The sequence below is a fragment of the Sarcophilus harrisii genome, chromosome 3 (genome assembly GCF_902635505.1).
Source record: "Sarcophilus harrisii chromosome 3, mSarHar1.11, whole genome shotgun sequence".
NCBI lineage: Eukaryota > Metazoa > Chordata > Mammalia > Dasyuromorphia > Dasyuridae > Sarcophilus > Sarcophilus harrisii.
The window spans coordinates 513,122,046-513,149,285 of record NC_045428.1 but is presented as its reverse complement, the minus strand read 5'-3'; the positions used below and the strand labels follow the sequence as shown (position 1 = coordinate 513,149,285).

Here is a 27,240-nt window from a genome sequence, read left to right as displayed (position 1 = left end):
CTTCTCCTTTCCCATTTCCTCCTCAGCTCCCACCATATTGATGTTTATTGTGAACACCTGATTAGCTTTAGCCCTTCTCTAACTCAGAACTCTTGAGCACAAATGATCCATCAACCTCAGCTTTCCCTAGTAGCAGGGATTATGTCCTCATGCTGGACTGTTAAACAAGATTAAAAAGAAAACAATTCTTGTTTTCAAGAAGCTTTTATTCTACTGAGGTTATAGAACATATATACTGAAGTGTAAATGTAAAGTAATAGCAAGAAGGAAAGCAGTCAGGAAAGGTCAGGTGATGGAGTCTGACCTATACTCTAAACGAACAGATCTCAGAGAATGGTCTGGGGACCCCCCCCCCCAACCCTTTCAGGGGATTTTTGAAGTCAAAACTATTTTTAGTAATAAATACAAAGGTATTTGACTTTCTAAACCAGTAAATAGTGCTAGATTATAACCCACATAAATAAAAGCTTTTTTAGGATCTTCATTAATTTTATTTTTATTACAGCTTTTTATTTTTTAAATATATGCATGGATAATTTTTCAAGATTAATTGATCCTTACAAAATCTTGTGCTCTAAAATTTTCCCTTCTTTCCCCCCTCCCCTAGATGGCAAATAATCCAGTATACATTAAACATGTTTTTAAAAAATGTGTTAAATCCATTATACTTCATTAGTTTTAGAGAAAGGATTCTGAGACCAAAAAGTTTGAGAATTGCTGCTCTCAAGGAAGTGAAGGGGGGTTTCACTAGGTGGAACTGAGGAGGAGTTCCATTCTGTTTTGGGGCAAAAGCAGCCCTCAATGAAATACTGTGTATAGTTAGAAGGTCAAGCCTACCAATTTAACTGGACCACTGCTGGAAAGGGAATAATATGAATTTAAACTGAAAAGATGGAGTGAGATTAAAATTGTGGAGGTCCTTAATTAATCAGTAAAGCTTTATTAAATATCTATTTTATATAGCCACATTGTGCTAAGTGCCCGGAGCAAGAAAAAAGAAAAAAGACAGTTCCTGTCCTCAGAAAGCTTACAGTCTAATGGGGGAGAAGTGTGCAAACTGATATGCACAAAGCAAACTATATATAAGATAAATAGAAAATGGTAATAGAGGGAAGACACTAGAAGGAAGAGGGGTTTCTTTATGTCTCAGCTAAAAATCCTTCTTTCCTGTAAAAGGAGGGATTTTAGCTGAAACATAAAGGAAGCTAGGGAGGTCACTAGTCAGAGCAGAGGAGGGAGAGCATTCCAGTCTAGAGTAAATACTTAGAGCTGAGAGGTCTCAAGGGTTTTATTTGTAGAATGGCCAGGAAACCAGTTATCACTGCATTAGAGTCCTGGGAAGGGAGTAACCTTTAAGAAGCCTGGGAAGATAGGAGGGAGCTAGGTGATGAAAGAGTTTGAAAGCCAAGCGGAGGACTTTGTGTTTGCTCCTGGGTAAGCACTGGTGTCTGTTTTTTCAGGGTAGCAGGGGATGGAGGAGGTGGTGGGGGACTTGACATGATCAAACCAGAGCTTTACAAAAAGTCACTGTCATGGTTGGATGGAGGATGAATTGGAGTGGGGAGAGACTTGAGCCAGGCGGAGCCATCAGCAGTCTATTGTAGTAGTCCAGGTGTGTAGTGATAGAACCAGGTGGTAGCAGTGGGTACATTTTCCAGAGATGTTGGCAAAGGTAAAATCACCTTGCCTTGGCCACAGCTTAGATGTGGGGATTGAGAGGTAATGAGGAACTCCTAGGTTGTGAACCTGAAGAACTAGGAGGATGCTGTTGCCCTCTACAGAAAAAAAAAAGGTGAGAGAAGGTGAGTTTGGGGGCAGTGGTGTGTGTGTGTGTGTGTGTGTGTGTGTGTATAAAGATAATAGATTCCATTTTGGACTGATGAGTTTAAGATGTCTCGTGGACATCCAGTTTGAGATGTCTGAAAGGTAGATATGAGATTATAGGTCAGCAGACAGTTCAGGATGAAGATTTTGCATTTTACTTATTTTATTTTTTGGCATTTCATTTATTTTAAATAAATAATATTTATATTATTTGTTTTTAATAAATAATATTCCTATCATTTATTTCACATAAATAAATATATTATTTCTTTTAATAAATGTTTACATTATTCATTTTTGATAAATCATATTTATATAATTTATTTTTAATAAAATGTATGCAATTTCTTTTAAATAAATATTTATATTATTTTAATAAATATTTATATTATTTTAAAATAAAATTTGTGTTTTCTTTTGAATATATAATATTTATATTATTTCCTTTTACTAAATAATATTAATATTATTTATTTTGCCATTTCATTTAAAGAAAGCTATTGCAAATTTTTGAAGGGGAAGTGCATTACATAGCAGATCTGTATTTTTTAGGAATATAATTTTGACAACTAGGATAAATAGATTGGAGAGGAGAGAGACCAGATGTAGGGAGATTGGTTATGAACCTATTGTAATAGTCTAGGCTAGAGGAAAAGGATTTGAATTGGGGGCTTTGCTATGAGGGTGGAGAGCTGGGAATGAATATAAGAAATATTGTAGAAGTAGATCGAACAGCACTTGGTAACCCCAGGATAAGGAGCTTGCAAAGAGTGAAAAAGAGTGAACAGTTGAGAATCATACTAAAGTTGTACATTTGAAATTGGCAATACCCTCAACAGAAATAGGACAGTTTAGAGGAAGAATACAGTTGGGGAAAAGGGAAAACAAACTCATCTTCCTCTATCTGAAAAGGCAGTGAGCTGTGGTAGAAAAGGCATTAAATTTGGAGTCAGAGGACCTAGGTTTTAGGCCCACCTCCTCTAGTTGTTTGACCCTGGTCTAATGGGTTGATCTCTCTGGACCTCATTTTCCTTATCAATAAATTGAAGGCATAGAGTTAGATGATACTCTGGTCCCTTTTAGCTCTAAATCTGTGATTTCACAGAGCAGGACTTCTTAAACTTTTTCTTTTCATAATCCCTTTTCATCCAAGAAATTTTCACATGTGCCAGGAATATAGGTATATAAAATAGGTATGCACATAACAAACATTTACTGATAGTAAATCATAATTTCACCATCCCCATATTCAGTTACGAGATCCTAGATGGGGTCATGAGTCACAATTTAAGACGCTAGGCCATAGAGATCCTATTATTTAAAAGTACCTGAATTTTTGCCCATAGTCTATTCTTAAACTTGGGCTCATGCCTTATCTATAAATCTGAAATATGTCACTTTTCCCCAGGTGCAATGACTCCATCTTGTAGTTTTAAGGCTACTCTTCTTTCTTACTGGACACTCTTATCATATTTGTGTTTAATTTTCAGAAGCATTGTATTATTCAAAGGAAAACAAGTTCACCCCATACTTTCCAGACCAAAGACTAGAAGGACCAAGCCCAGTTGTTCTAGGACCTGTTGATGGGTCCCCAATGAAACCACCGATCCCCAAAGCCAGGAAATTCATTTATAAAAATACATCTAATCCCCAGCTAGATGACAACCAGTCTCTTCCTAACCTGGGCCAAAAGACAGATTCCCTGAACAGCAGAAGTGCCCCCCGAGGGATCCTCAAACGGAACTCCAGCTCCAGCAGCACCGATTCAGAGATTGTTCGTTCTAATCACACCTTGGAACCCAAAAGCAAAAACCTGCCAGCTCGCCTTGTGATTCATGAAGGAAACTCTGAAAAGGATGACTCCATGGAAGATGAGTCTTCCCAGAATCCTCTAGAGCCCTTCAAACAAGTGAGATTTTCAGCGGTGAAGGAAGAAGTTGCTCAGGGTCCCGAGCTGAACCATGGCAGGGAAGTGGGAGAGTTTGGCCTTTTGGAATCTGATATACCTATTGGTGGAATGGAAGACGCAGGTTACTTACAGGACCTTCCGAACAAACCTGTGTTTTCCAGGTACAGAAAACCAACACAACAAATGAGTCCAGCTTCTGACTCTTACCAGATTAATGGAACCAGCCCATCAACTGAGAACAACTCTCATCAGAAGATCCCTCCTCAGTCAGAGATTTCAAACAAAAGACTATCTTTCAGTGAGAACCCACCCTCTAACAGAGAGTCCAAAAAGGCATCCTCAAAGCGGTTGAGCCTTGAATCAGAATTATGCAAAAACCCTGCTGGTAAGAAAGTTAGCTGTTAACAAGAATGTGCTAATTGTTATCTTCACAGGGCCCTAAAGAGGCTGATTACTTCCTCTTAAGACTGTGTCTGTAATTTTAGCAATTTTTACTTGGTATTGTGTCCAGTTAACAGGTAGATAGATAAGCATTTTTCACCAAAGCCTGGATTACCACAGTCACAAATGGAATCCTAAAATGGTAGACATGGAAGGTCTAAACCTAGAGGTCTAAAAGAAGCAAAAATAACACAAATGATCCAGCTAATTGTATTTTTCTATATTAAAAAAAATTGAACTCCAATAAAATAACAATATATTACCACCTTGGTTATTACAATGTAAGTAGATATAATGCAGAATAAAATTTAAAGTTTAAATGCCTAGGTATAAAATAAATCCCTTGCTCCCTAGACTTAAACTTTCACATTGTTGTTCAATCTGTTCAACTCTTCGAGACCCCATTTAAGGTTTTCTTGGCAAGAATACTGGAGTGATTTGCCATTTCCTTTGAGGAAAACAGGGAGTTCTATCCACTGAATTATTTTGCCACCTAGATAACTCCTGTATGATATAATATGGCCTGACACTTGATCCACTGTGCCATGCAGATTCCCCCTGAAAACTTTTCACTCATTTGTCCTATTCTTGAAGTTGCTTAGCAAGTAACATTGAAAATTCCTGGAACTTATGTTAAATGAATACAGTTTGGTCTTGCTGAGCTCTCCTGATGAGACTTCATCTCACATCAATTGTTTTTTGTGTCCCTTAGAAAGACAATAGGATCTGCAGAGTTAAGAAATCTTAGGGATCATCTGTTCTAGTTGTTCCCCTACTTTCTTTTGCTCTTAAAAATCCTTGAGGATCCTCAGAGAACTTTTGTTTATGTGAGCGTACATTATTCAGTATTTACCCCAACAGAAACTAAAATATCTTAGTACTATTTTGAAAGTAATTTTTCACCTTTAGGAATAAGGACCCCAAAAGTCCCTAGATTGTTTTTTGAGAACCATTGATCTATCCAGTGATCTCCTTTTGCAAAGTAGGAAACTAAGGTTCAGAGAAATTCAGTGACTTAGAGTCCATATTGAAATGCAGATCTTCCTATGCCAAATCCAGTCTTCTTTCCACCATACCAACTTGCTTTTCAGTTTATCAGTCATTAGACTGATATATACTTATTTAGAAATAATATATATATATATATACATTTATTTAATAGTAAAAATAGCTTAAATACAGCCCTGTGAAGATAGAAGTCAACCATTTAGTCATAGGACAAAATATGAAGTGATTTGCTAAAAACTAATCATGATGATGATGATGAGTATATTTAAAGGTGTTTTGCAAAATCCTCTACAAAAATTGTCTTATCCTTATAATAACCCTGGGAGGGAGTGATAATTATTCTGTCATAGGAGAAAAATATTAATAATAAGAATAAGAATAAGAATAGCTAGCATTTATATAGCAGCTAGATAGTTCAGTGAATAGTGCACTGGGTCTAGAGTCAGGAAAACAAAGTTCAAATCCAGCCTCAGATACTCATTAGTTGTGTGACCCTAGGCAATCATATCTCTTTTTGCCTTAATTTACTGGAAAATGAAATTGCAAATTATAACCTATTTAACTCTATTTAAAATGATTTATCTAAAAATTCATTTATGTATATTTATACAGAGAAACATATATATAGAATAATATATGTAAATTGCAATTTTGTAAATTAATTCAGACATATATATGTGTTTCTATGTCTATATCTTTGACTATGTCTATATACCTGAGTTTAGAGAACGGAAAGCAAGAGATATGGAAGCTTCAGAATTCTGACACTTGATGAGTAGTAATACTATCCCTTCAAGTTCTTCCATGTGAAGGGGTACAATGTGCTTTTAGATTATTATGTAAAGAACATGACCTTCCTCCCTTGTTTCATACGATATACTCAATCCTGCCTCTCCCAAGTTCACTGCTGTTGGCTTATTGGCAGCAAGAAATGGGCAGGGAACCTATGTGTTCTTCTATCACTAACAGGTGTTGATTTTTTTTTGCTACTTGTTTGATTTGTAAAGAATATATTGAGAATAAGGGAAGAGTCAGTTTGTTGAGTGCTCAGCTGTGTAGTATTTTCTAGGCATTGTTCCTCATTCCTTTCTTATTGGAACATTTTAGAATATACTGGCTTTTGATAGGCAGCCAGTTTCTCCAACATCTGGCATCACTTAAACAACTGAATAAGTATTTGCAGTTCAATAAGCATTTATCCAATTCAATTAAATGAACATTTATTAAGAGTCTATTGTCCTAACATGATTCATAAGGAAATGTGTGTTTAAAAAGCTAATATATATAAAACCAGAAAAAATAAAACAATAAAGAAAAAATTAAGTACATTTTTAAAAAAAGAGTTTATTTTATGCACATTGTGTTGGGGAAATGAAAAGTATAGGCAAGATGCAGTTTCTGCCCCTCATAGAGCTTACACTTTAATAGGAATGAGACACATAAATAACCATATGCAAAATGGTACATGATAAATCCATAAAAGTCTCAAACAAAGGACTTTGTGAGATCTGAGAGAGAGATTTATTAGTAGCCTAGCTAGCTATTAGTAATTATAGAACAACTAGATGGTACAGTAGACAGAGCACCAGGATTGGATTCAAAGGCCTGAGTTCAAATGGCCTCAGCTACTTTATAACTCTGTGACTCTGAACAGATCTCTTAAACCTCTTTGCCCCAATTTTCTCATCTGTAAAATGATGGAGAAGAAAATGGCAAATCACTCTGATATCTTTGCTAAAAAAATCCCAAATGGTATCACAAAGAACCAGATGTGACTAAACAACAACAAAAATTAGTAATTATTTTGTGAAATAGAATTGAAAGGGTTGATAGAAATTTAGTAGATGCCTATACTATTTTAATAGCCTCCTAATGTGTTTTCCCACTCTTTTCTTCATTATTTCCTGGCATTGTTGACAATATTGGCAGTACAAATATGAATCTTAAGGTGAAAAAAAGAACTTTATTGGACCCAAATCATTGAAGAACATGCCTTAGCCAAAAGAATATTAGCCAACGTGTTTGCTCTTTTTTAATTTAGAAAAGCATTTTTATGTTACAGATGAGAGTCCCCATTGGGTTGAACCTGAACCACCTCAGGTACAAGATCTCAGTCATTCTGCAGATCATCAGCAAGGTAAGCATATAGATTTCAAGGCTCTAAACGCTAAGACCTATTCTCAGTATGATCAAAAAGCCACTGAGATAATGAAAGCAACTGACAATTCCATCTCTAAAGTCCTAGACTGGTTTAGCAGAAGTTCTAATCCTGATGTTAAAATACCATCCTTTCTACATCCTGAAGGGATGCAGTCTAAAGGAAAATCAGGCTCAAAATGGCAGAATAATAACACCATGAATAGAGAAAATACCAGCCTCCAGCAAGATGACATACAGTCTCCAGTTTTCATCCAAGGTGAAATAAAGACTGTAGATACTACTTATCCATTTTGGGTAAAGGGAGATCCATTATCTTTTGAAAATAGTAAGAACAATGGCATAGAATTCAAGAAATCAGATGATTATGTTTTACCCAAACAAATTCACAAAGAGAAAAGACAACCATTGCCACTATTCAAAAGTCAGAATCAAGGAAGTAAGAGTACTATTCCTGTTCAAGACACAAAAAATCCAAATAAGGAGATAGAAACATATTTCCTAAATACTGATGATCCCTTTAACATTTTCAAAGAATTAGATGCAAAGTGCCAAGTATCATCCAAAGTAGAGGATTCCTCAAACAAAGAAAAACTCAAAATTTTTGCTAATGTAAAAAACAGAGGAAATTCGAAGATGACTATTGATTCTTCTGAGAATATTGGAGAACACAAATTAAAGTATAACACGGAAGCCAAAAATAGAAGAGTGAAAAAAACTGATTGTCTGTCATTTCCATCAGAGAGAGAGAATATCAGGTCATCAGCTCTTATTGCTGATGAGGGATTGAGAGAAAAAGAATCTAATTTCCTCAGTCATAGTAGGCTATCTGCTTTTTGTGAAAAGCCAAAGGATTTGCCTCAACAAGAAGCCAGTAATCCACCTGGGAGTCAAGTACAAAGGGAGAAATATAAAAGAGTAAGTGATCGGATATCCTTCTGGGAAGGAGGAGGAAAGATAGCTGATATGACTGACAGGGTGCCAAATTTAGCAGGAAATCAGGTACAAGTGTCTACTACAGTAACTTGCCCCATGAAATCAGTAGATTTGCCAGTGAAAAATTTGAATAAAGGCCAGAATGAATATGATTTTAAAGTTTGGACCTTGGAGGACAGGATGAATGAAAGTTCCCCAAAACAAATAAACAATCCTTCACAGTTTCAGAATTTGAGAAACTTTTGGGACATGGGAAGTAATTTAGATAGTATAAACAACACCACTCATCCAAATAGTAAAAATTCATTGTCTTTAGATAGCCAAAAAGACAAGGAGTTTGATGAAACTAAGCTAAGAAGAGAGAAAAGTGCCTTAGCAGGACAGAACCTTCTAAGACAAAATAATGCATCATATGGAGAGGAAGTAGTGGAGCAGGATTCAAAGCAGCTTCCTCAGACACTTTCAGATGAAGCCACATTTCCTTTGAAATCACCAGCAAAATTCATTCAGTTGCCAAAGAATGTGTCATCAAAGAAAAATGTAGATGAGCATCTTATCTGGTTGGTTCCTCCAAAGCTTAAGGAAGAAAGACATTTCTCAAAGGAAGAAGTGAAGGAGTCTGTCATGAAAACAAATGTTTTGCCTAAAGAGTACCAAGATTCTTTTAATAGAAGTTTAAAGAAACTGCTTGAAGGAGCTTCATTACTGTCATTTCAGCCTTTGGGTGACAAAGATAGTCCAGAAAATGGGCACCATCCAGACTTTCTTGAAAATAGAATATTTTTCCAGGAATCAGATTCAACTGACATTGAGAAAAGATCTGAGCCTCCAAACCAGGACCCAAAGACAAGTACAGTCTGCATCTTAGGCCCATCAGAGTATAAATGTAAACCATTTATTCCCAATCCAGAAAAATCACTCAAAGAAGCATCTCATCTTCCAGACTCTTCTAGTCAAGTCAAGTCAGAAACTTTTTCCACTGGGTCTAGGTCTTTGTCAAAGCAGAGAAGGTTTTTTGAAAAAATGATGGAGCAGAGTTATAACAATTCATTGAATAAGAGGGAGGGGAGGGTACCTCTTGAAGAAGTGGGAAAGGCCTCAGATAATACTATGATCCCCCCAAAAATAAAAAATGGTGATTATGAAATAATTCAAAAGGAAGTATTGCAGGAAGCTCCTGCCCCTTCCCATTCATTATATCAGATTGCTAATCAGACTGCTTTTGGGGGGGCAACCAATTCTTCCCAAGAGTCTTCTTCCCGCTCTATTTATTCTGCCTTCCATAATAAGACAAAATCTCCTCAAAGAGAAATTTCAGAGACTATTGAAAAAATAGTCCTCCCCAAAGCTGAGTTGAATGATTTAAACACCGCATTGGAGAAACTTCACCACGAAGCTCAAGAAGATGCTTTGAATTCCACAAGAAAGAGAAGAGAAATTCCTGGAGGTTACCCTGAAGGGATTGCACTGACACATAACCAGTTAAAGTCTCGGATGTCAGGAGAATCAGTGGTTTCAGATGAAAACAGTTCCCAACCTATTGACAAGGGCCTAGAAGAACCTAGAAAAGAAGCATTGGGTATATATTCTAAACATTGTCATAATTCACCTTACTTGGACCACTCTGTTACCCAGCCTGGCTCTATTACTTACCAGCATTCCAAACTACCCCAGGAAATATCAGAAACTCTGACAAAAACCATCATTCAGTCTAGAGTTGAGTTTAGAGATTTTAATATTGGCTTAGAAAAACTCCTTAAAGAAGCCTCAGAAAGCCCACCTTTGAAGGATAATGATGTAATAAATCCTAAGGCTAAGCTAATGGGTGCATCCGCCCTTCCTGGTCAAACCGCTGCTTCTAAAATACCGTGTTCAGATTTCCTTGAAGAAATCAAGGAAACCATAGAAAAATCTTTGGCTCCTTTAGCAGCCGAAAGCGCATTTGACTTGGGGTTTGAGAAAATCCTTAAGGAAGCCACTGCAACTTTGCCTACAGTGACAGAAGAAAAGGGGACTCCCAGTAAAAAGACCTCACCATCAGAGCAGGGAAAGCTGTCGGGCAAAATGCCCCATTTGTATTCATGGAACCCGGGAGATGCTAAGATGAAGGTTAAGAGTAATAATTTGAAAACAGAAGACCAGCAGTTCATTAAAGACAAAGCAATAGTAGGTGGAGAAGGAAGGCCACAGGTTTCTGAAAGTACAATTTGTAGCCCGGGAACCACGTCAGCACAGAATGAACTTAATGAGAGTATCATGGACAGAGGGACTGGGGACTGTGCACGAGGGGCCACAAGAGAAGTTTTTCAGGTCACCAGTAAAGATCCCTCTGGAAAACACCATTGGGCCACATGCAGGGATCCCAGTGAGTCACTTCCGAGCAAAAAGACACATTCTAAGATAAGCAAGGTTGAACTGTTTCTAGCAACGCCACACAAAAGAGAAGAAGGAAGAGAAAGCTCCTCCAGTTCGGATTTTTCAGAAGAATATGGTAGTTCTAATACAGACAGCCGGAGAAGTTCTTCCCGTGAGCATTTTGAGTTTTTAAAAATCTCTAATTTTTCTTTTAAAGAGGAATATGGCTATTGTTATGTAAAGTTAACTATGTAGAGGCTTTCTTTGGAGTCGAGGAAAATTAGGATTAGGACCTTGCCTTTGACATAGACAGGGAAGTCAGGCTACTTATTCTGAGATATTTAAATTTTAGATAAATTGCTGATATCCATCTGTAGGAGGAGTGAATTTTCATTCCAGGAGTTCCCTACTCTGATAATATCACTTCTGGATACCATTTTATTGTTCCCCCAAAATATAGATGATTGTTAATTATGAGATCACCTTTAAAAAGATGTTTCATTTGTCTTTTTTTTTTTTAATTTAATAGCCTTTTATTTACAGGATATATGCATGGGTAACTTTACAGCATTAACAATTGCCAAACCTCTTGTTCCAATTTTTCACCTCTTAGCCCCCACCCCCTCCCCCAGATGGCAGGATGACCAGTAGATGTTAAATACATTAAAATATAAATTAGATACCACAATAACACCAAAACGTTATTTTGCTGTACAAAAAGAATCAGACTGACATATTGTACAATTAGCTTGTGAAGGAAATCAAAAGTGCAGGTTTGCCTAAATATAGGGATTGGGAATTCAATGTGTGTCTTTTTCTAAGATATAGCCTTTCTGTGTTTGTTTACTGGAGTCTTGAATGGTTATCCTGTGGAGAGGGGAGAGATTAAATAAGATTTGTGCCTCATTTGTAGAAGGCATCAGAGTCTAGTGGAAGGAATATGGGAAGGATAGCTAGGTAGACCAGAGGGCCTGAGTTCAAATTTGCCCTCAGACACTAACAGTATAATCCTAGACAAGTTGTCTAACACCTAAATGCCTCTCTCCTCTTAACAAAAAACATGATGGAGTCACAGGATCTTGGATCCATTCTTGGCTTTGCCATTGACCATTTGTGTGACCTTGAACAAAGTACTCATCTTCTCAGGGTCTGCTTCCTCCAATGTGAGTGAAGGGATTGGACTAGATGACGTCTAAGAAGGGCCCCTCTATGTTTAAATACATGATCGTAGATACCAGATGACTGGGGCTTGTAGAAGAAACACATGCTTGTCTCTCAATTCTGTTGTTTTTAGTTATGTGTAATTCTTTGTTACCCCATTTGGGGTTTTCTTGGCAAAGATGCTGGAGATGTCCTCCAACCTATTTTACAGATGAGGAAACTGAGGCATACAGGGTTAAGTAGACTTGCCCAGGGTCTCATAGCCAGTAAGTGTTTGAGGCCAGATTTGAAGTCAGGTCTTTCTGACTCCAAGACTGACATTCTATCCACTATACCATTTAGCTTTTACCTGCCTCCCTGCCTATCTGTGTCTGTCTGTTTGTGTATGTGTGTATTTTATCCTCTGTTTCTTCATCTCTATCTTGCCTTCTATACATATCTCCCTTATCTATAATCTCTATAATCTATCTCTCCTTCTCTCTCTCTCTCTCTCTCTCTCTCTCTCTCTCTCTCTCTCTCTCTCTCTCCCTCCCTCCCTCTTTCTCTCCATCTCTCTCTTTCTCTGTTTCTCTCTGTTTCTCTCTGTGTCTTTGTGTGTCTTTGTCTCTCTCTCCCCCCTTTCTCTCTCTCTCTTTTTCAGGGATGTGCTGGAGCCAGATCATACCAGCTCAGAAGATTCATTGTTTAATTTGAAGTATAAAAAATTTATTTATTTCAATAACCTGGCAAACACTACAAATCAGTGCTGGATTTCTTGTTTTCTAAGACTTGAGAAAGGTGATAGAGAAGATATCAGTAATGTAAATTAAAACTGAAAAAACCTGTCATGTGAACACGTTTTTTTCTTTAAGGACAGTTGTTAAGCATTTACCAGCATATCCCTGTATCATCTGTTCATCTGTCTGTCTGTATCTCTGTCTGTATATGTATTAACTATTTACCAAAAAGATTCATTATTCCCTCTCATACACATTTCATATTACAGCTCTCCCACACTCTGGGGACACAAATCTGCATAAGTTGCTATAATTCCTTCATGATTCCTTCAAAATCCACCAAAATGGTGTCCAGGTTTTTAGTGATTAGCCTTTCCGAATTAGGCCAGTTCTTGGACAGCAGATACATAATCCATTGCCAGCTTCACACTTGGAATTTTTGCATCTTGGATAGAACTTTACATAGCTTATACTGTACTGGAAAAGGCTTCAAGGATCTAACATCAGTCCCATAGTACAAGATCAGAAAGTTGTGGAATAATTTAGTGGTCCTCAAAAAAAAAAAAAAAAAAAAAACCAGTGTATATCATAGACACATTGTGATGTTTGTTTGGGCACATGTAGACAAATAAAATGATTTCATTGTTAACTCCCCCTCTATGTTAAAATGTCATTATCTATTCCCTCGTAAAAACTCACCATGTTTGAGTTTTTGCTGCTTCTGTTTCTTTCAAAAAACTAACAGTATTAGAACCAGTAAGACTTGCTAAAACATTATCCTAATAGGGAATAATGAGTATTTTTTTGTTTGCTTATGAGAAAGTGACTGACTTGATGGAACTTTTTTAAATGGAGTTGCCATGGAATTCTCTGTGTCACAAATGGGCCCATTATTTGGGTTTCAGAACAGTTTTGTCATACTGTTGGCTAAATACCAGGGAGTAAGAGCCATAAAATTGCTTTTTTCCTTCAATACCTCATCCAAAAGGAAGCTCTAAAATGATTCCTATTGAGATGGTTTGAAGTTTGGGAAATAATTTTCATCCTGTATCTCAGGGAATCTAATAATCTCCACTTCCCAGAGTGTATGCTAGTTTTCATTGGAGAGATTTATCTGCCTTTCCAGTCCCATTTTGGGGGGAATAGGAAAGGTAAATTATAATAACAAAACTCTAAGCCCTGTTTACATCTTTTGAATCTAACTCTGGCTCAGCCAAAAACCATGTGAGGTCATTGCCTCCTGTGGTTCCACAGATTTGGGAAGCTACTCTTAGTTTTGTCATAAAATATGCAGATATCCTTATTTCTAACTTGATTAGTATCCCATTTCATCAGAGTCATCAGAAGCAAATGGTTAGTGAGAAATGAAGTGATTAGCATGAATCATGGGTAACAGAGGGTGCTTTAGGGCCTGACCTAATGGTAGCTTAATTTCTCATAATCAACATTTTTCTCTCCATGGATGGATAGAATTTCAACCATTTTTCATTACTCTTCTCATTCTTGGTAGAAATAGAATGACTTCACTCTGTGTGGCAAAATTGTGAGTTTTGGGTTAATCTGATCAACAGCTGTTAGGCTCATCTTTCAGCAGCCAATTGGGGATTACACCCATTTGTGCCAAGTGATTCACATTATTGCAGAATTGGAAGGGGCCTCAGAAGCCATCTGGTCCAACTAATACCAGAATAAAAACCTTTTCTACAATATCCCTGACAAGTGGTCATTTAGCCTTAATACTTTTTATGAGAAGGAACTTACTGTCGTCTCAGACCAGTCCATTTTCACTTTGGGACATTTAGAAAGTTTTTCCTTACATTGATTTTAAACATATCCCAGTGTAGCTTTAATCAGTCAATAGAGGCTATTAAGTACCAGCTTTGTGTCAGGCGCTAGAAATACAGTTACAAGAGTGAAGACAATTGGTCTCAGAGCTCACAATTTAGTGAAGGGAATCTGCATGTTCACATTTAAGTAAATGAAGGAAATAGCATAAAATAAACATTGTGGCTTGTATGGGTGGGATGCAGATGAGGTTTAGGCTAAGTCATGTAGAGAGCTATGGGCTTCAAGAGGCAAAAACAGACAGGTAAAACATTGTAGATAGGGATGGCAGCTTGTAGCAAAGACAGAAATGGGATGTGGAATGTGTTATATATAAGGTATAGCAAATAGTAAAGAAGGAATGTGACACTATTCAAAACATGGACACCAAAAAAGGATTACCACTGATGAGTGGTAATCCTAATTCTTTTATTTGTGTTTGTTATTGCCTTTCTAAGTGTTTCTTAACCAGCACATTATATAGCTAGGTCCTGATTAACACAAAGAATGAATCCCCTGAAGTCTACACATTCAAAATTTTAATTATGTAAAATATGGTCATTGGTAAAATATGGTGATTGAAATATTCAGTATGAATTTGAATAATGCAACCACTTCAGAGGGATTCATTTGCATTAATTGGGGTCTATCTGGAAGGAAGGAAGGAAAAGAAAGAGGAAGGAAGAGAAAAGAAAGAAAGAAAGAATGGGATGAAGGAAGGAAGACCCCAACAATCCTAGTATGTGTTTTATAGGGGTAAAACTCCTTTCTTTAGGGAATCTGGCATTCTTTAGCATAATTATAGACAAAAGGGGCTTGATGCCTTTCAGAAGGTAACAGTTTTCCTTGGTTGAAGCATTAATTGATACCTAAAGAGAGTGGTATGGGGCCGTGTTTCACCATTTTTGTCTCATGACAGGTTCAGAAGAAGAGTCAAATCCTGTTTTGAAGGCTTTGAAAAGGAATGCTGATAGGAAAATGCCTTCCCAAAGCCTAGAGGACATTGCATCAGACAGACCAAGTGAGGACCCAGCTTGCCGTGCTACTCATGCCTCTTCTGAGCTTTCACATGCCCAAGTGCTAGGCTTTGGCCCAACTGCATGGAGTTCCACACGCCGGCCCCTAACTTAGATTAAGGCAGGGTAGACTAACCTTCCCTGAAGGAACTAGCAGAATAACTTTCATGAAGCTCATCCAAAGGTGGCTGGAGCTTTGCTTATAAAATAACAGCATGGGGATGGATGGCCTTCTAGAATCTTTTTTGTTTTCTTGAAAGGTATTCTGGGAACCTGGAATTTAAGCCTAAAAGAGGGGTCTCTTGTCTAGTCTGATTCCACCCACTTCCAAAGCAGCCTGAGGTTCAGACAGGGAAATAAGTCACATAGGTTAAAAAAAAAAAAAAGTGAGATTTGAACTTATATCCCTGTGTGAATGCCTGTTTCCACTACTCACCATCGTCTCTTAAAGCATCCTAGTATGATTACTTACTTTAATCACCACCAAATTAAATATTGAAAATTAATTTTTATTTTTTAAAAATAATGGGAGCCCTTAGATGGCACAATAGATAGAGCACCAGCCCTAGATAGAGAAACCAGGACCCGAGTTTAAATCTTGCCTCAGATACTTAACTGCGTGACCCTGGGCAAGTCGCTTAACCCTAATTGCCTCACCAAATAATAATGATGATGATAGATACTATTTTTTCATTTTACATTTTTCATATTTTACTTTGCAAAAACCAAGTCTTAGGAAAGTTATGATTTAAGTGACCCAAAGCAATAACGGCCCAAAATTGGCAGAATCTGATTCAAATCTTAGGCTCTTGATTCCCCATCTTGAATTCTCCTCACTTGCACCACTCAATGCCATGTAGTTGTGGAGTGAGCCTGGGGCAGGTGGCCGTTGTATTGGGTGCCATGCAATCGCTGCGTAATATGGAGATGTAGAACCGTTTTCTGGCTTTAGAGACCTTGTTTCTAAGTTGCCCCTTCTCCTCCCTCCACCCACTCCCGAGCTTATCTTGTGTCTTCTATCTGAGCACCAGTCTTGCTCATTCGAAGAACGATCAGGCGGGCTCCTCCCGGACAGCTTTGGATCATGTTGCCAGGAGCCCGTGCTCATTTGCTAGTCCTTCGGGCAGCTTGAAGCACAGCGGTGCGCAGCTCGGACAGACCTGGGAAGCCTGACCGCCTCTCCTGCTTAAATCTGAGAGTCACCAGGAACTTCCAGCCAAGGGTCACTCCGGTGGGGGACCCTGCTGCGGGCCAGTCAGGACTACCCGCTCCCCACGCCCAGCTGCCTCCCTCCGGAGCATCTCCGAAGCCCGCCCGCCCGCCCGGCTCAGATTCAGGGTCCGTCACCCAGAAAGGACGCGGGCATCTCCCCCTGAGCTCGACAAGAGGCGGTCCCCGCCGGGGGCCAGTGCCTGGAGGCTCTGGCCCGTTTCTTCGGGGAGAACTCTGACTCGCGGGGCCGGCGGCGGTCCCGCCGCCCCTCCCTCGATGCCGGGGCGGCCGTTCCCCTTTCTCAGCCTTCAGGGATGCTCAGGGTTAGCCGCACAGGGAGTCCGCAGCTGGTCCCCGAGCAGGTCCCTCCGCTCGCGGAGAGGATGAGGCGGCCGCGGGGATGCCCGCCGCCGCAGGGATGCCCGCCGCCGCAGGGATGCCCGCCGCCGCGGGCCGCGGGATCGGGAAGGTGCTAGTCACCGCCGGCGTCTTCTTTGTTCCTGGCGCGGAGAGCGGGCCGGCCCTGCGCCCGCCGCGGCTTGCTCTGCCTAAGCCCGGGCCCTCGGGGCGCCTCTGCAGCTGGTCCTGATGCAGCCCGCATCAGCCCCGGCTCGGGAGCCCCGGGGCGGGGGGGGGGGGGGGGGGGGGGGGGAGATCACATCTTGTCTGGTCCTGCAGCCTTTCTCCCCCTCCCCCGCTCCGTCCTGAATCCCTCCTGCTCCCTCCCCGGCCGCGATGCGATGCGGGCCCTTAACCGCCTGTTACTTTCTCCTGCACAGATGGAGGCAAAGTAGCCTTTCCGCCAGAAGACCTAGTGCGCAGCACTGAAGATGGTAAATATCCTCTCTGTCCGACCTGCATGCCGGAATTGGGCGCCGGGGTGCGCAGGCGGAGGGACCTCGCGCGGGGCAGCCCCGGGAAGGAGCCTTGCCGCGGGGGTCGGAGCACCTCCGGGCGGGACGGGTCTTGTCTCCGATGTTGATTCCTTCGGGCGGGTGAGAAGCTCCTAAGGATGCACGCCCCAGCTGAGCGGGCCGGGGGCTTAGAAAAGAGGGAGTTGTGTTTCCAGATGCTTACCCCGATTTTGTTCCTTGGGGATCTATTGAAAAGGAAAAGACCATGGGGCCTGAGAGGGAGTTGTATTTGGGTGAATTACTCGTAGATTTGGCTGCTGCTGTGATGGGGCCTTGTCTTCTCATCTGTACAATGGGGCGAATGAGACTGGTCTCACCTCCCGACAATGGGGGTGATGATGTGAGGAAAGCCAAATGTGACCCGCCGTTTTGTCCCAGTCACCTGGAGATCCTGCCTTAGCGCAGCAGCGAAACCTAAGAGCCTCTTTAAAATAGAAGTTCTTAAGCCTTTTTCTGTCACCGATTCCTTTGGCAGTCTGGTGAATTCGGTGGAACTTTGCTCAAAATGATGTTTAAGATACATAATTGAAGGAAATGCTAAATTTTAGTTAGGGTTTAATTTGCATAAAGATGTATGTTCCCCCAAAACATATCTAGAAACCCTTTGTTTTTTTTTTTTTGGGGGGGGGTGGAGGGGCGCATGGATCCCAAGTAAAGATGTTGTTCTGCTTTAAAACATCAGCAGTCCAGAAAGTTGACTAGTCTAAATTTTGATACCGATTTTAGACTCAGAAAGAGGAGCTGATAGAATTTGGTGCAGCTTCAAGACGATTTGAAAAACATTACCTCATCAGGGGCAGGGAAGAAGAAAAACCTGAAATGAATCTTAATTTTTTTTTTTTCCTTAAGGCTTGGAAATGTGGCTTTAGAATTTACAGACATGTTAATTATATTCACATAGAGGGTTCTTTGTTGTTGTTATTGTTGCTTGCTACAGTATAGAAGTGAATGTTTTAAAAGCCTTGCCACATCAAAGCAAGAAGATTCATTTTTAAAAGCCCAGTGCTATAAAACTTCAAAATATTAATGATTCCATTGATACAGGTATCCTTTTTTCCTTATCCAGATGACAAACCAAATTTTACTAGTCACTCTGTTCAATTTCCTCTGACATACCCCACCCAAAAAAGAAAGAAGAAAGCATCTGAAGTCTGACCTTACCATGACGAGGATACTTTCCATCTCTGACAGTTAATTCTAGTGATATCTTTTTAAAGGCACTTGACTAATTCTTATTTTATCCTTAAAACAAGTAATAGCCATATACCCATTTTACAGGTGAGGAGGATATTGAAGTTCAGAAAGTCTGTGTGACATCCTCAGAGTTAACCAAACTTTTTTTTTTTTTTTTTTTTTACTGGAAAGGTTGGGATTTGAATTCAGGCCTCCTGAAAGCAGACTTTCTGCTGAATCATGCTGCTCCCCTTTATATTAAAACAAGTGGCTACTTATATCCATTTCTACTTGGTGAACATTTTATTATTTGTACTGATGACCGTTTTACAAGTTGTTAATTTTGCATATTTCTCCAAGGTCAGAAATGGTCTAAAATGTTCCATGAGGAATTATCCTGAGGAAGAGGAGACCACAAGCTCTGATAGAGTCCTTTTTCTTGGTTGTAGATGTTAAAACTTAATCTTTCTCTTTTCATGTGTTTTAAATTATTTTATTAAAATGTTATTCTCAATCTTGCTCTTCTGAGCAGATCAGAAAACAGATCAACAACAACCTACAAATGAATGCATGCCAGGAAGTGAGTAGCTGGATCCTAATAGCAAACACCTCAAAAGAGTAGAACCTTAGCACTGTATTAAGTGTCTAGCTCTACTAAAATAACTAACTCTGTTAATAATGCTATATGTTTGTTACTAAAATACCTGCAGCTCAGAAAACTATTTCATTGTCAGAATCTGAATTGCAAACATGAAAATGCTTTCTGGAGGACATTAGCTCATAATTTATCTTGAGAGTAGGACTTTTAAAAGGGAAAAAATGTATTGGTGTTGAGTCTTGTTCACCTTTTCAGGAGTATATCTGATGGTCACTAAGTCCTGTTGGATAGAATGGCCTGGATGATATGCTTACAGTTAAACACTTAAACAAAATGCCATGTGGCTCTTAGGTGGTCCCAGATTATTAGAGCTGGAAGAAACCTTAAAATGTAAAATATTAGAATATAGACTGTTCCTAGAATAGGCTTCTTAACCCATTTTGTCATGAACCTATTTTTTAGTCTGATGCCCTTTAGAGTAATCAAAATATTTTTAAAAACTAAATTCAGAAGCCTTTCTGAAATATGTCCATATACTATGGACCCCTGCTTAAGAATCCCTGACCTAGAATGAGAAAACTGAGGTGAGATGGCCATCCCACCGTCACATAACTAATTATTGGCAGAATCAGGATGGAAATCCAAAATTCCTGACACCTGTTACCACCATTTTTCAATAAGGGCTGTCAGCTGTAGATTTCTTGTACTTTTGCATCAGTCTGTAGAATGAACAAATTGGTCCTTTTTGTATGTGTCTAACAAGAATTAGATAATTTTTCAATTCATATGTAAGTATATATATGTGTGTGTGTGTGTATGTGTATGAATTTATGTTCACAGCTATCTATAGGGATCCATATATTATGTATAATTCTAACTAGTTGTTCCCATTTGGCTTTGGGTACTTTGGAATCAAAAGAGATGTTAAATTTGAATTAATGTAAACTGATATCTAAAGCACTAATACTGTGATAGACAGAAGGTGCTGAATTTGGAAATTAGGAGACCTGTATTGGAATCTCAGCTCTTCTAGTTCCTCCCTGTGATCTTCCAGGCCTTGGCTTCTCATCTATAAAACAAGGAGTTGAATCTTTGAGGTACTTTCCAGCTCTAAGTCTGTTATCTCAGGAGAATAAACAAATGCTATGGCTTATGTCTTCCAGGGGTTGATCTTCACCAACCAACTAGCAAGTACTTATTGAGAACCATAAATGATAGTTCAGTTTTATTTAGACTTTTAGCGCTTTTCAAAATTCTTTTCCCACAATTCACCCTATGAGACAGGCACTTGTGAAAAAAAAATAGTATTACCCCATCTTAAAGAAAGATGAAGAGATGAAAGCTCAGAAAGGCAAATAAGATTTGTCCAGCATCTTACAAATGGCAGAGCCAAGACTAAGACATAAATCTTTTGATTTCCCCCTCACCATACCACCTACCAAAAAGTGAAAAAACAAATACCCTAATTATTACAATGGCTCAACAAACTAATCATAAAGTTAAGTTTAAATGAGACTATCTTATGGAAACTTTAACTTTTTCCCAGCACATAGGATAACTTTCTACATACATACACTAGGCAGCTAATAACTATTCCTACATTTGGATTTGACATCTCAGGGCAAGCACTGACTCTTCATTTAAGCCATTCTTGATAAGATGTCACCTGTAGCCTAGAGTTTGAAATCAATCCAAGTTTTCTCCACAAGATTCAATCTTTTGAGCCTGTTTTTTAAAAATGGGTCAACGAGGATAAAATTGCAGTATTTAAATTCTAAGCAAGAATAAATAATACAGGCGGGTTTACGTGACCTTTTATGGTCACACAAGCACTTTACCTATATTATTTGAATTTGGGGGCATTCTTGTGAAATAGGTAGGTAGTACAGAGTATTATCCCACTTGGGCTGAGCTGAGGCCCCAGGGAAGTTTGCCCAAAGATCACATGGTTGGGAAGGATAAGAACTGAGGCTTGAACCTAGGACTTTGACTCCTAAGTCAAAGTGCTTTTTTTTCCCCCTTAATATGGAAGAGATAGAAATAAACCTGGTTCAGAAACTTATTTTAGGCCAAATGATAGACAAATATGAATTCTTAGGACATCCATGGAACTATTTTTTTTTTTATTTCATGGAGTCTAAATTTATGTGGAAGTCAGTAAAGTTCCAATAAGATTTACGTAAAAATGGAATTTTACTAAAGTAGGTACTATGCCAGGGTAACAATAAATGAAACATTCATGTAAGTGATGCTACCTTTCATCATAGAAGATCAGAGCTAAGAAGAGATCCCAGAGACCAGTTAATCCAGCCTTGTATCTCTCATAATTTTCTTATCTACTAGTTATACTTCTGTATCCCTACTGTTAGAAGATACCTTCTAAAATAATAATAGTGTCTGGGTGAAATTACCCTTAAAAATTTGTTTGTTTTTTTTTTAGTTTGTCCCTTATTATATATTGTTCAAGAGCACATTATTAAAAATTAGGGCTCAGTTTGAGCATATTTTGTGTCATTGCCATGAAAAGCAATCCAATTCCTATTTGACAATTTTATTTTTATTTTTTGCAAGGCAATTGGAGTTAAGTGACTTGTCCAGGGTCACACAACTAGTAAGTGTTAAATGTCTGAACTCAGGTCCTCTTGACTTCAGGCCAATGCTCTATCCACTGTGCTATCTAGCTGCTTCCCCCACCCCCAGTTGACAATTATAAATTGATGTCATGAGATTGTAAATTTAGAGCTAAAATGGCTTTTTAGAGAGTCTTTTCATTTTATAGAAAAGGCTAAGGCCCAGAGAGGGTGACCTGCAGGTAGGAAGTAGCAAGAATGAGGATCTGAACACAGCTCCTCTCACACCAAATTCAGCATTCTTTCTATGAAAAGCTACATGCTGGTCATTTAAATGATATAGTTTATGGTGGTAGAAGATTTAAAGTAAGAAAAGAAGAGTCTGTCATTTTTACATGTAATCTTTTTAATGTAAGAATGGAACATATCTATAAAGTACCTTAGAATCCAATCTAGGAATGTCTAGGCAACATTTTCAGGTTCAGGGTTTTCTCACTAGACTATTTGGACCAACTTACATGGCCTTGGGTACTTTCCCACAGATTTTGGCACAATAACACATAACACAGAGACTTTGATTCTTTGGAGAGAAAAAAAAGTTTTTAAAATTCACCCTTTTCTATGCTTGTGAGTGAACCATTGTCAGAAAACTAGCTTTCACATTTTGAGCTACAAAAGAGCAATGATTTCTCCACTTCTGTCTTTTACTGAGAAGCTGTGGGGATTAAGGAAGAAGCACTGGGCCCAGAGTTAAAAAACCTATGTTCTAATCCAACATCAGACTGTTAAAAACTGTATGGCCCTGGACAAGTCAATTAAGCTCTCGGTCTCATTTCAGCTGTAAAATTAATCTCATTCTTCTAGGACTTAATTCATAGAGCTCTTTTGAGGATCAAAGGAAATAATATAATAATATTATAATAAATATAATAAATTATAATAATTATAATATATATAATAATATTATATATTATTATATATATATAATAAATTATAATAAATATAATAAAATAATATAATAATAATAAAATAATAAGTAAAGGGCTTTGGGAATTTGAAAATGATGTAAAGTGCTTTGTGAACTTGGAAATGCTACAAATGGATATGACAGCTATTACTGATGTGAACCCTAAATTTGATCTCAAGAATTGCTTTAAGAAAAAAAAAAATCTTGTTTCCTTATCAGTTATAGTCAGGCCAGTTTCCCAGACTGCCTTGGTAAGCACAGAATGATGAGAAGCTGTCATTCATCTAGCTTTTCTTTGCTGAGATGTAAGAGATAGAAATAAACCTGGTTCAGAAACTTATTTTAGGCCAAATGATAGACAAATATGAATTCTTAGGACATCCATGGAGCTATTTTTTTGGCTGACCTGGTTATTTTTTGGCTGACCTGGTCAGCCAGGTTAATTCCACCTGGCTCCTCCTAGATCCCTCCTTGACCTTTCCTCCCCTTACTCTCTAGATCCTGCCTCCTCTTCCTTAAGACTATAAAAAGTTGTGTCCCACAAAAAGCAAATTGCTTATTCAGTATGACTGCCTTGCCTAACTTGTGTGCTATTCCTGTAAAATAAAATAGCAAATCTTTGTGACAGATGCCTATGACATAAATTTATTGTGTCTATTGAACAATTATAATTTCCCAAATCAATTTAATATTGCCACTTCTGGTACCTTTATTACCACTCTGTTACTGTATTCCTTAAAGAATATCACTATATTTTTGTTTAACTTGTTATTTAAGAGTAAGAGAACTTTCAAGACTGAATTGTGTTAGAAGATTCAGACGATCCAAATGAAATAGTTTCTCTGCCTGCAGCATGTTTGAAATGTATAATTGTATCTCAGGGAGGTGAACTAATTACAAATTCTAAAAGAACCAAAAGTGAGCCTGCTGATGGAAACACTAATTAAAAACCAACTTACATTGAAAAACTCTAATATAATTCAGATCCAGTTCCAGAAATGTTGACCTGGCAGAGATTTTGGAGTTTATCTTGTTCAAACTCCTAAAATTTTAAGTGGAAAGCTAATAAGGGAAAGTGACTTGCCCAAAGTCACCCAACTAATATCTGCAGAGCTCCATTAACCCATATTCCCTGACTCAAAGTCCAGTGGTCTTTGCATTCATTATTTTATACTAGTTTTCAGTTTGGATTTGGTTCAGCTCCTTGTTAGATATCTCTATCTAATTTATCAACACAGCATGTATCTTCATCATGTTCCTGCATGTGGACCTCTGTTCGTTTAGTCTCTAAGAAAATAAATCTTTCTTCATTGAAATGTTTGATTTTTAACTTGAGTGAAATGTTGCTGCCTAACAGTGGTAAGAATATTTTGAAAACAGACCTGCTGCTCTTTAGTTTCCACAGTGCCTTCACATCCCGATAACCAATTTCCACATCCCGAAAAACTCAAAAGGATGAGCAAGTCTGTTCCAGCATTCCTCCAAGATGAGGCAAGTCCACATTTTTAAATATAAGAAAAATGACATTTCACAGATGAGTTTCTCCTTCTGTGGTTGTAACCGTGCTTTGTGGCACCACAGATGGAAGTGGTCATTGTTATTGTTATTGGTCTCTGTTTTTCTGATCCATCGAAAGTATCTCATGTTCAGGAGAGAGGAAAACTGACTCATTTGATTATTAACAGCTCATTTGTCATGTGGAGTCCCACATGGCCCACAGAGGTTTCCCTACTCCCCTGAGTGGCAAGAAAATAGCGGTTCTGAGAAGCATTTGTCATAAGAGCACAGAAAGGATAAATATTGTTCTCTGCACTTGGGAATTGCTCCAGAGACATTTGGCTTGGGCATTTCATCCATGTTGTTAATGAAAGTATTAGTTTACTCAAACAAGTAAATATGCTGGGGTTAAAATATGTTCATTGATTTTTAAGGGGGTAATATAAGTACTGCTGAGTGCCTTCAAGCTGTTTAAACCCCATTTGCTTCTGGTCCTGTTAGACTGCTGAAAATTTCCCATTCTTAGCTTTGAAAAAGTATAGAGATGTGTTGTTTGTTTATTTGTTTGTTTTTAATCTTAATCATCAATAACAAACATGCTGAGCTCTCACCACTAAAAGTTTGGAACAAACTAGGAACTGTGCCTTTATCATCTACAGGGGTTAGAAGGCAAATTCTTCCAGTTATCCCCTCAATATCCACCTTCTCAATTCAGTAAATATTAAGTACCTTCCACAGCACCAGGCACTTAGTTAAGGGCCCAGGGGTCCTCACACTAAGGCCCGTGGGCCAGATGCTGCAGCTGAGGACCTTTATCCCCCTCACCCAGGGCTATGAAGTTTCTTTATTTAAAGGCCCACAAAACAAAGTTTTTGTTTTTACTATAGTCTGGCCCTCCAACTGTCTGAGGGACAGTGAACTGGCCCCCTATTTAAAAAGTTTGAGGAGCCCTGGGGATACAAAAAGAGGTTAAAAAACACAGTCCCTGTCCTCAAAGAGTTTACAATCTAAGGGGGAGATACAATAGGTCAACAAATATATACAAAGTATGGAATGCTTTTGTGATTTCCTCTCATCAGAAGGGGGACTATCCAAGAACTGATCAAACTAAAATGTTCTATAAAAGAATGAAAGAGAAGTTGGAAATCAGCCTCTGATACTAGAATTTCTTTGTTATTTCCCAGTCTAACGTTCCAACTTTCAGACGACATAGCACACCTTTTTTTCAGGCAGAAATGAGTCAGAGCTTCCCACCAGGCTGGCCCTATGCTAAATTCTGTGACATTCAGTGTTATGAATCTTCCCTGCTGGTAATATTTACCCAGCTTCATTGTGTGCTTTATCCCCCCCTTCCTCCCATCTTCTACTTTTCATGTGGTACCCTTTGGTCTTTTACCTATTTTCATCAAAACCTACCAAGAAAAGTCCTGGTAGCAATTGTTTACATTTTAGTATGAATTTAAGCCATTATGTTCCTTCTCTGAGATGTATTTGAATTTTATCCCTCATTAAGAGCTTCATCTCCTATTAATGAAGTTCTAGTAGCTGGTCTAAATTAGAAGGACTTGAGCTCAAGGCCTTAGACACCTAACACTTACACTTGTTGTGACCCTGGCAAGTCACTTAACCCCAACTAACTCCCTTTCTCCCCTAAAAAGTTGATGTTTCTTCTCAAATCTTCTCTTAGAGTTTCAGCTAAGGTCTCACTAGTAGCTTTTCCCTCTAAGATTATCTCTAACATAACCTGTATATATTCATTTTGCACAAAGCTCTCTGACTGTTGTCTCTCTTCATCCACTCCTGCCTTAGTAGAAAGAAAAAAAAATAAATACTTTAGTCCAATATGAAATGCAGAGGAAATATAAAACTTAAGAAGATTTTAATAATTGGAAAGAGATACCTTACTCATGATTGGATAGAATAATAATAAAGGTATTCCCCAAGGTAATTTACACATTTAAGACCATACCAGTTAAAATCCCAATGGAGTATATTGTAGATGTGGGTAAAATGACAGTATAATTTGTATGGAAAAAAAGATAGACAAGAATACTAAAGAGCCTATTGCAGTAGTGGTGGTGGGTGGCAGAGTGATGATAGAAGGGAGGCAGACTGATAGACTTTAAAATTTATTATATAGTGACAACTGTTAAAATTATCTAATGGTTGGTTAAAAATAGACAAACTAATGGAAGAGACAAAAAAATTCCAAAAATAGAACATGTAATAAAAAATTAATATATGCTGAACTAATAAAATTGAGGGGAAAGGAAGAAAAAAAATAACGAATGATATTAGGAACATTGAGTAACAATTGTAGAAAAAAACTGTAGATCTATGATTCATAAATTACATTATTCCAATTCCATACAGACTAACAAATGTTTGTATATGCACTTACATATAGTAAAATAAAAATAGGAGTATTTTTTGTCACTTAAATGTAGAGAAAAAAACCATTTGACTTTCTTAATACTACAAATGTATATGAGGGACAAGTTATTTGGTTCAATTATGTAAAAATAATAAATATGCACAATGAAAATCAGAAGTAAATGAAAAGCAACAATGAGAAAAATTATTCCCAATAAATATTATTGGTTGAAGCTGGATTTTTTGAAATGATCAGAAATCACTTTGCAGTAGACAAACGGCCAAAGGGTAGACTTATATAAGATTTTGAAAAATGTTTAGCATATTGTAGAATACCTATGACACGCTATGAGAACAGATCTCAGCATGCATTGAATTAACCAAATAAAAGTTATCAAATGAATGCAGCTGTGAATCATGAAACATCATAGTCTCAGAAGAATCACTATAACAGGTAGGTAACCCTAAGGGCAGATATGTGGACAGATGCCCGATGGGTTTAAGAACAATGATAATTTGCACATGGGATAATAATAGATAAAACATCATCGAGGATGTGTAGGATGAGTGACTAAGATGAGGCTGGAGT

At 38.1% G+C, this 27,240-nt stretch overlaps 1 protein-coding gene across 12 annotated transcripts in view; it reads left to right on the top strand.

Annotated features, from left to right (window-relative positions):
- Positions 1–27,240, top strand: part of SYTL2 (synaptotagmin like 2) — a 141,998-nt gene that overhangs the window by 93,593 nt on the left and 21,165 nt on the right. For 2 of the 12 annotated variants that reach the window (XM_031961865.1, XM_031961861.1), the window contains exons 7-12: positions 3,315–4,118; positions 7,245–10,802; positions 15,251–15,352; positions 17,339–17,392; positions 19,179–19,226; positions 24,178–24,272. In XM_031961865.1, coding sequence (XP_031817725.1) covers positions 3,315–4,118; positions 7,245–10,802; positions 15,251–15,352; positions 17,339–17,392; positions 19,179–19,226; positions 24,178–24,272 — 4,661 coding nt within the window. Of the gene's footprint in view, positions 1–3,314; positions 4,119–7,244; positions 10,803–15,250; positions 15,353–16,025; positions 16,883–17,320; positions 17,393–19,178; positions 19,227–24,177; positions 24,273–27,240 lie in introns of those variants that run through there. The other 10 variants (XM_031961869.1, XM_031961867.1, XM_031961863.1 and 7 more) reach the window with 9 other exon arrangements.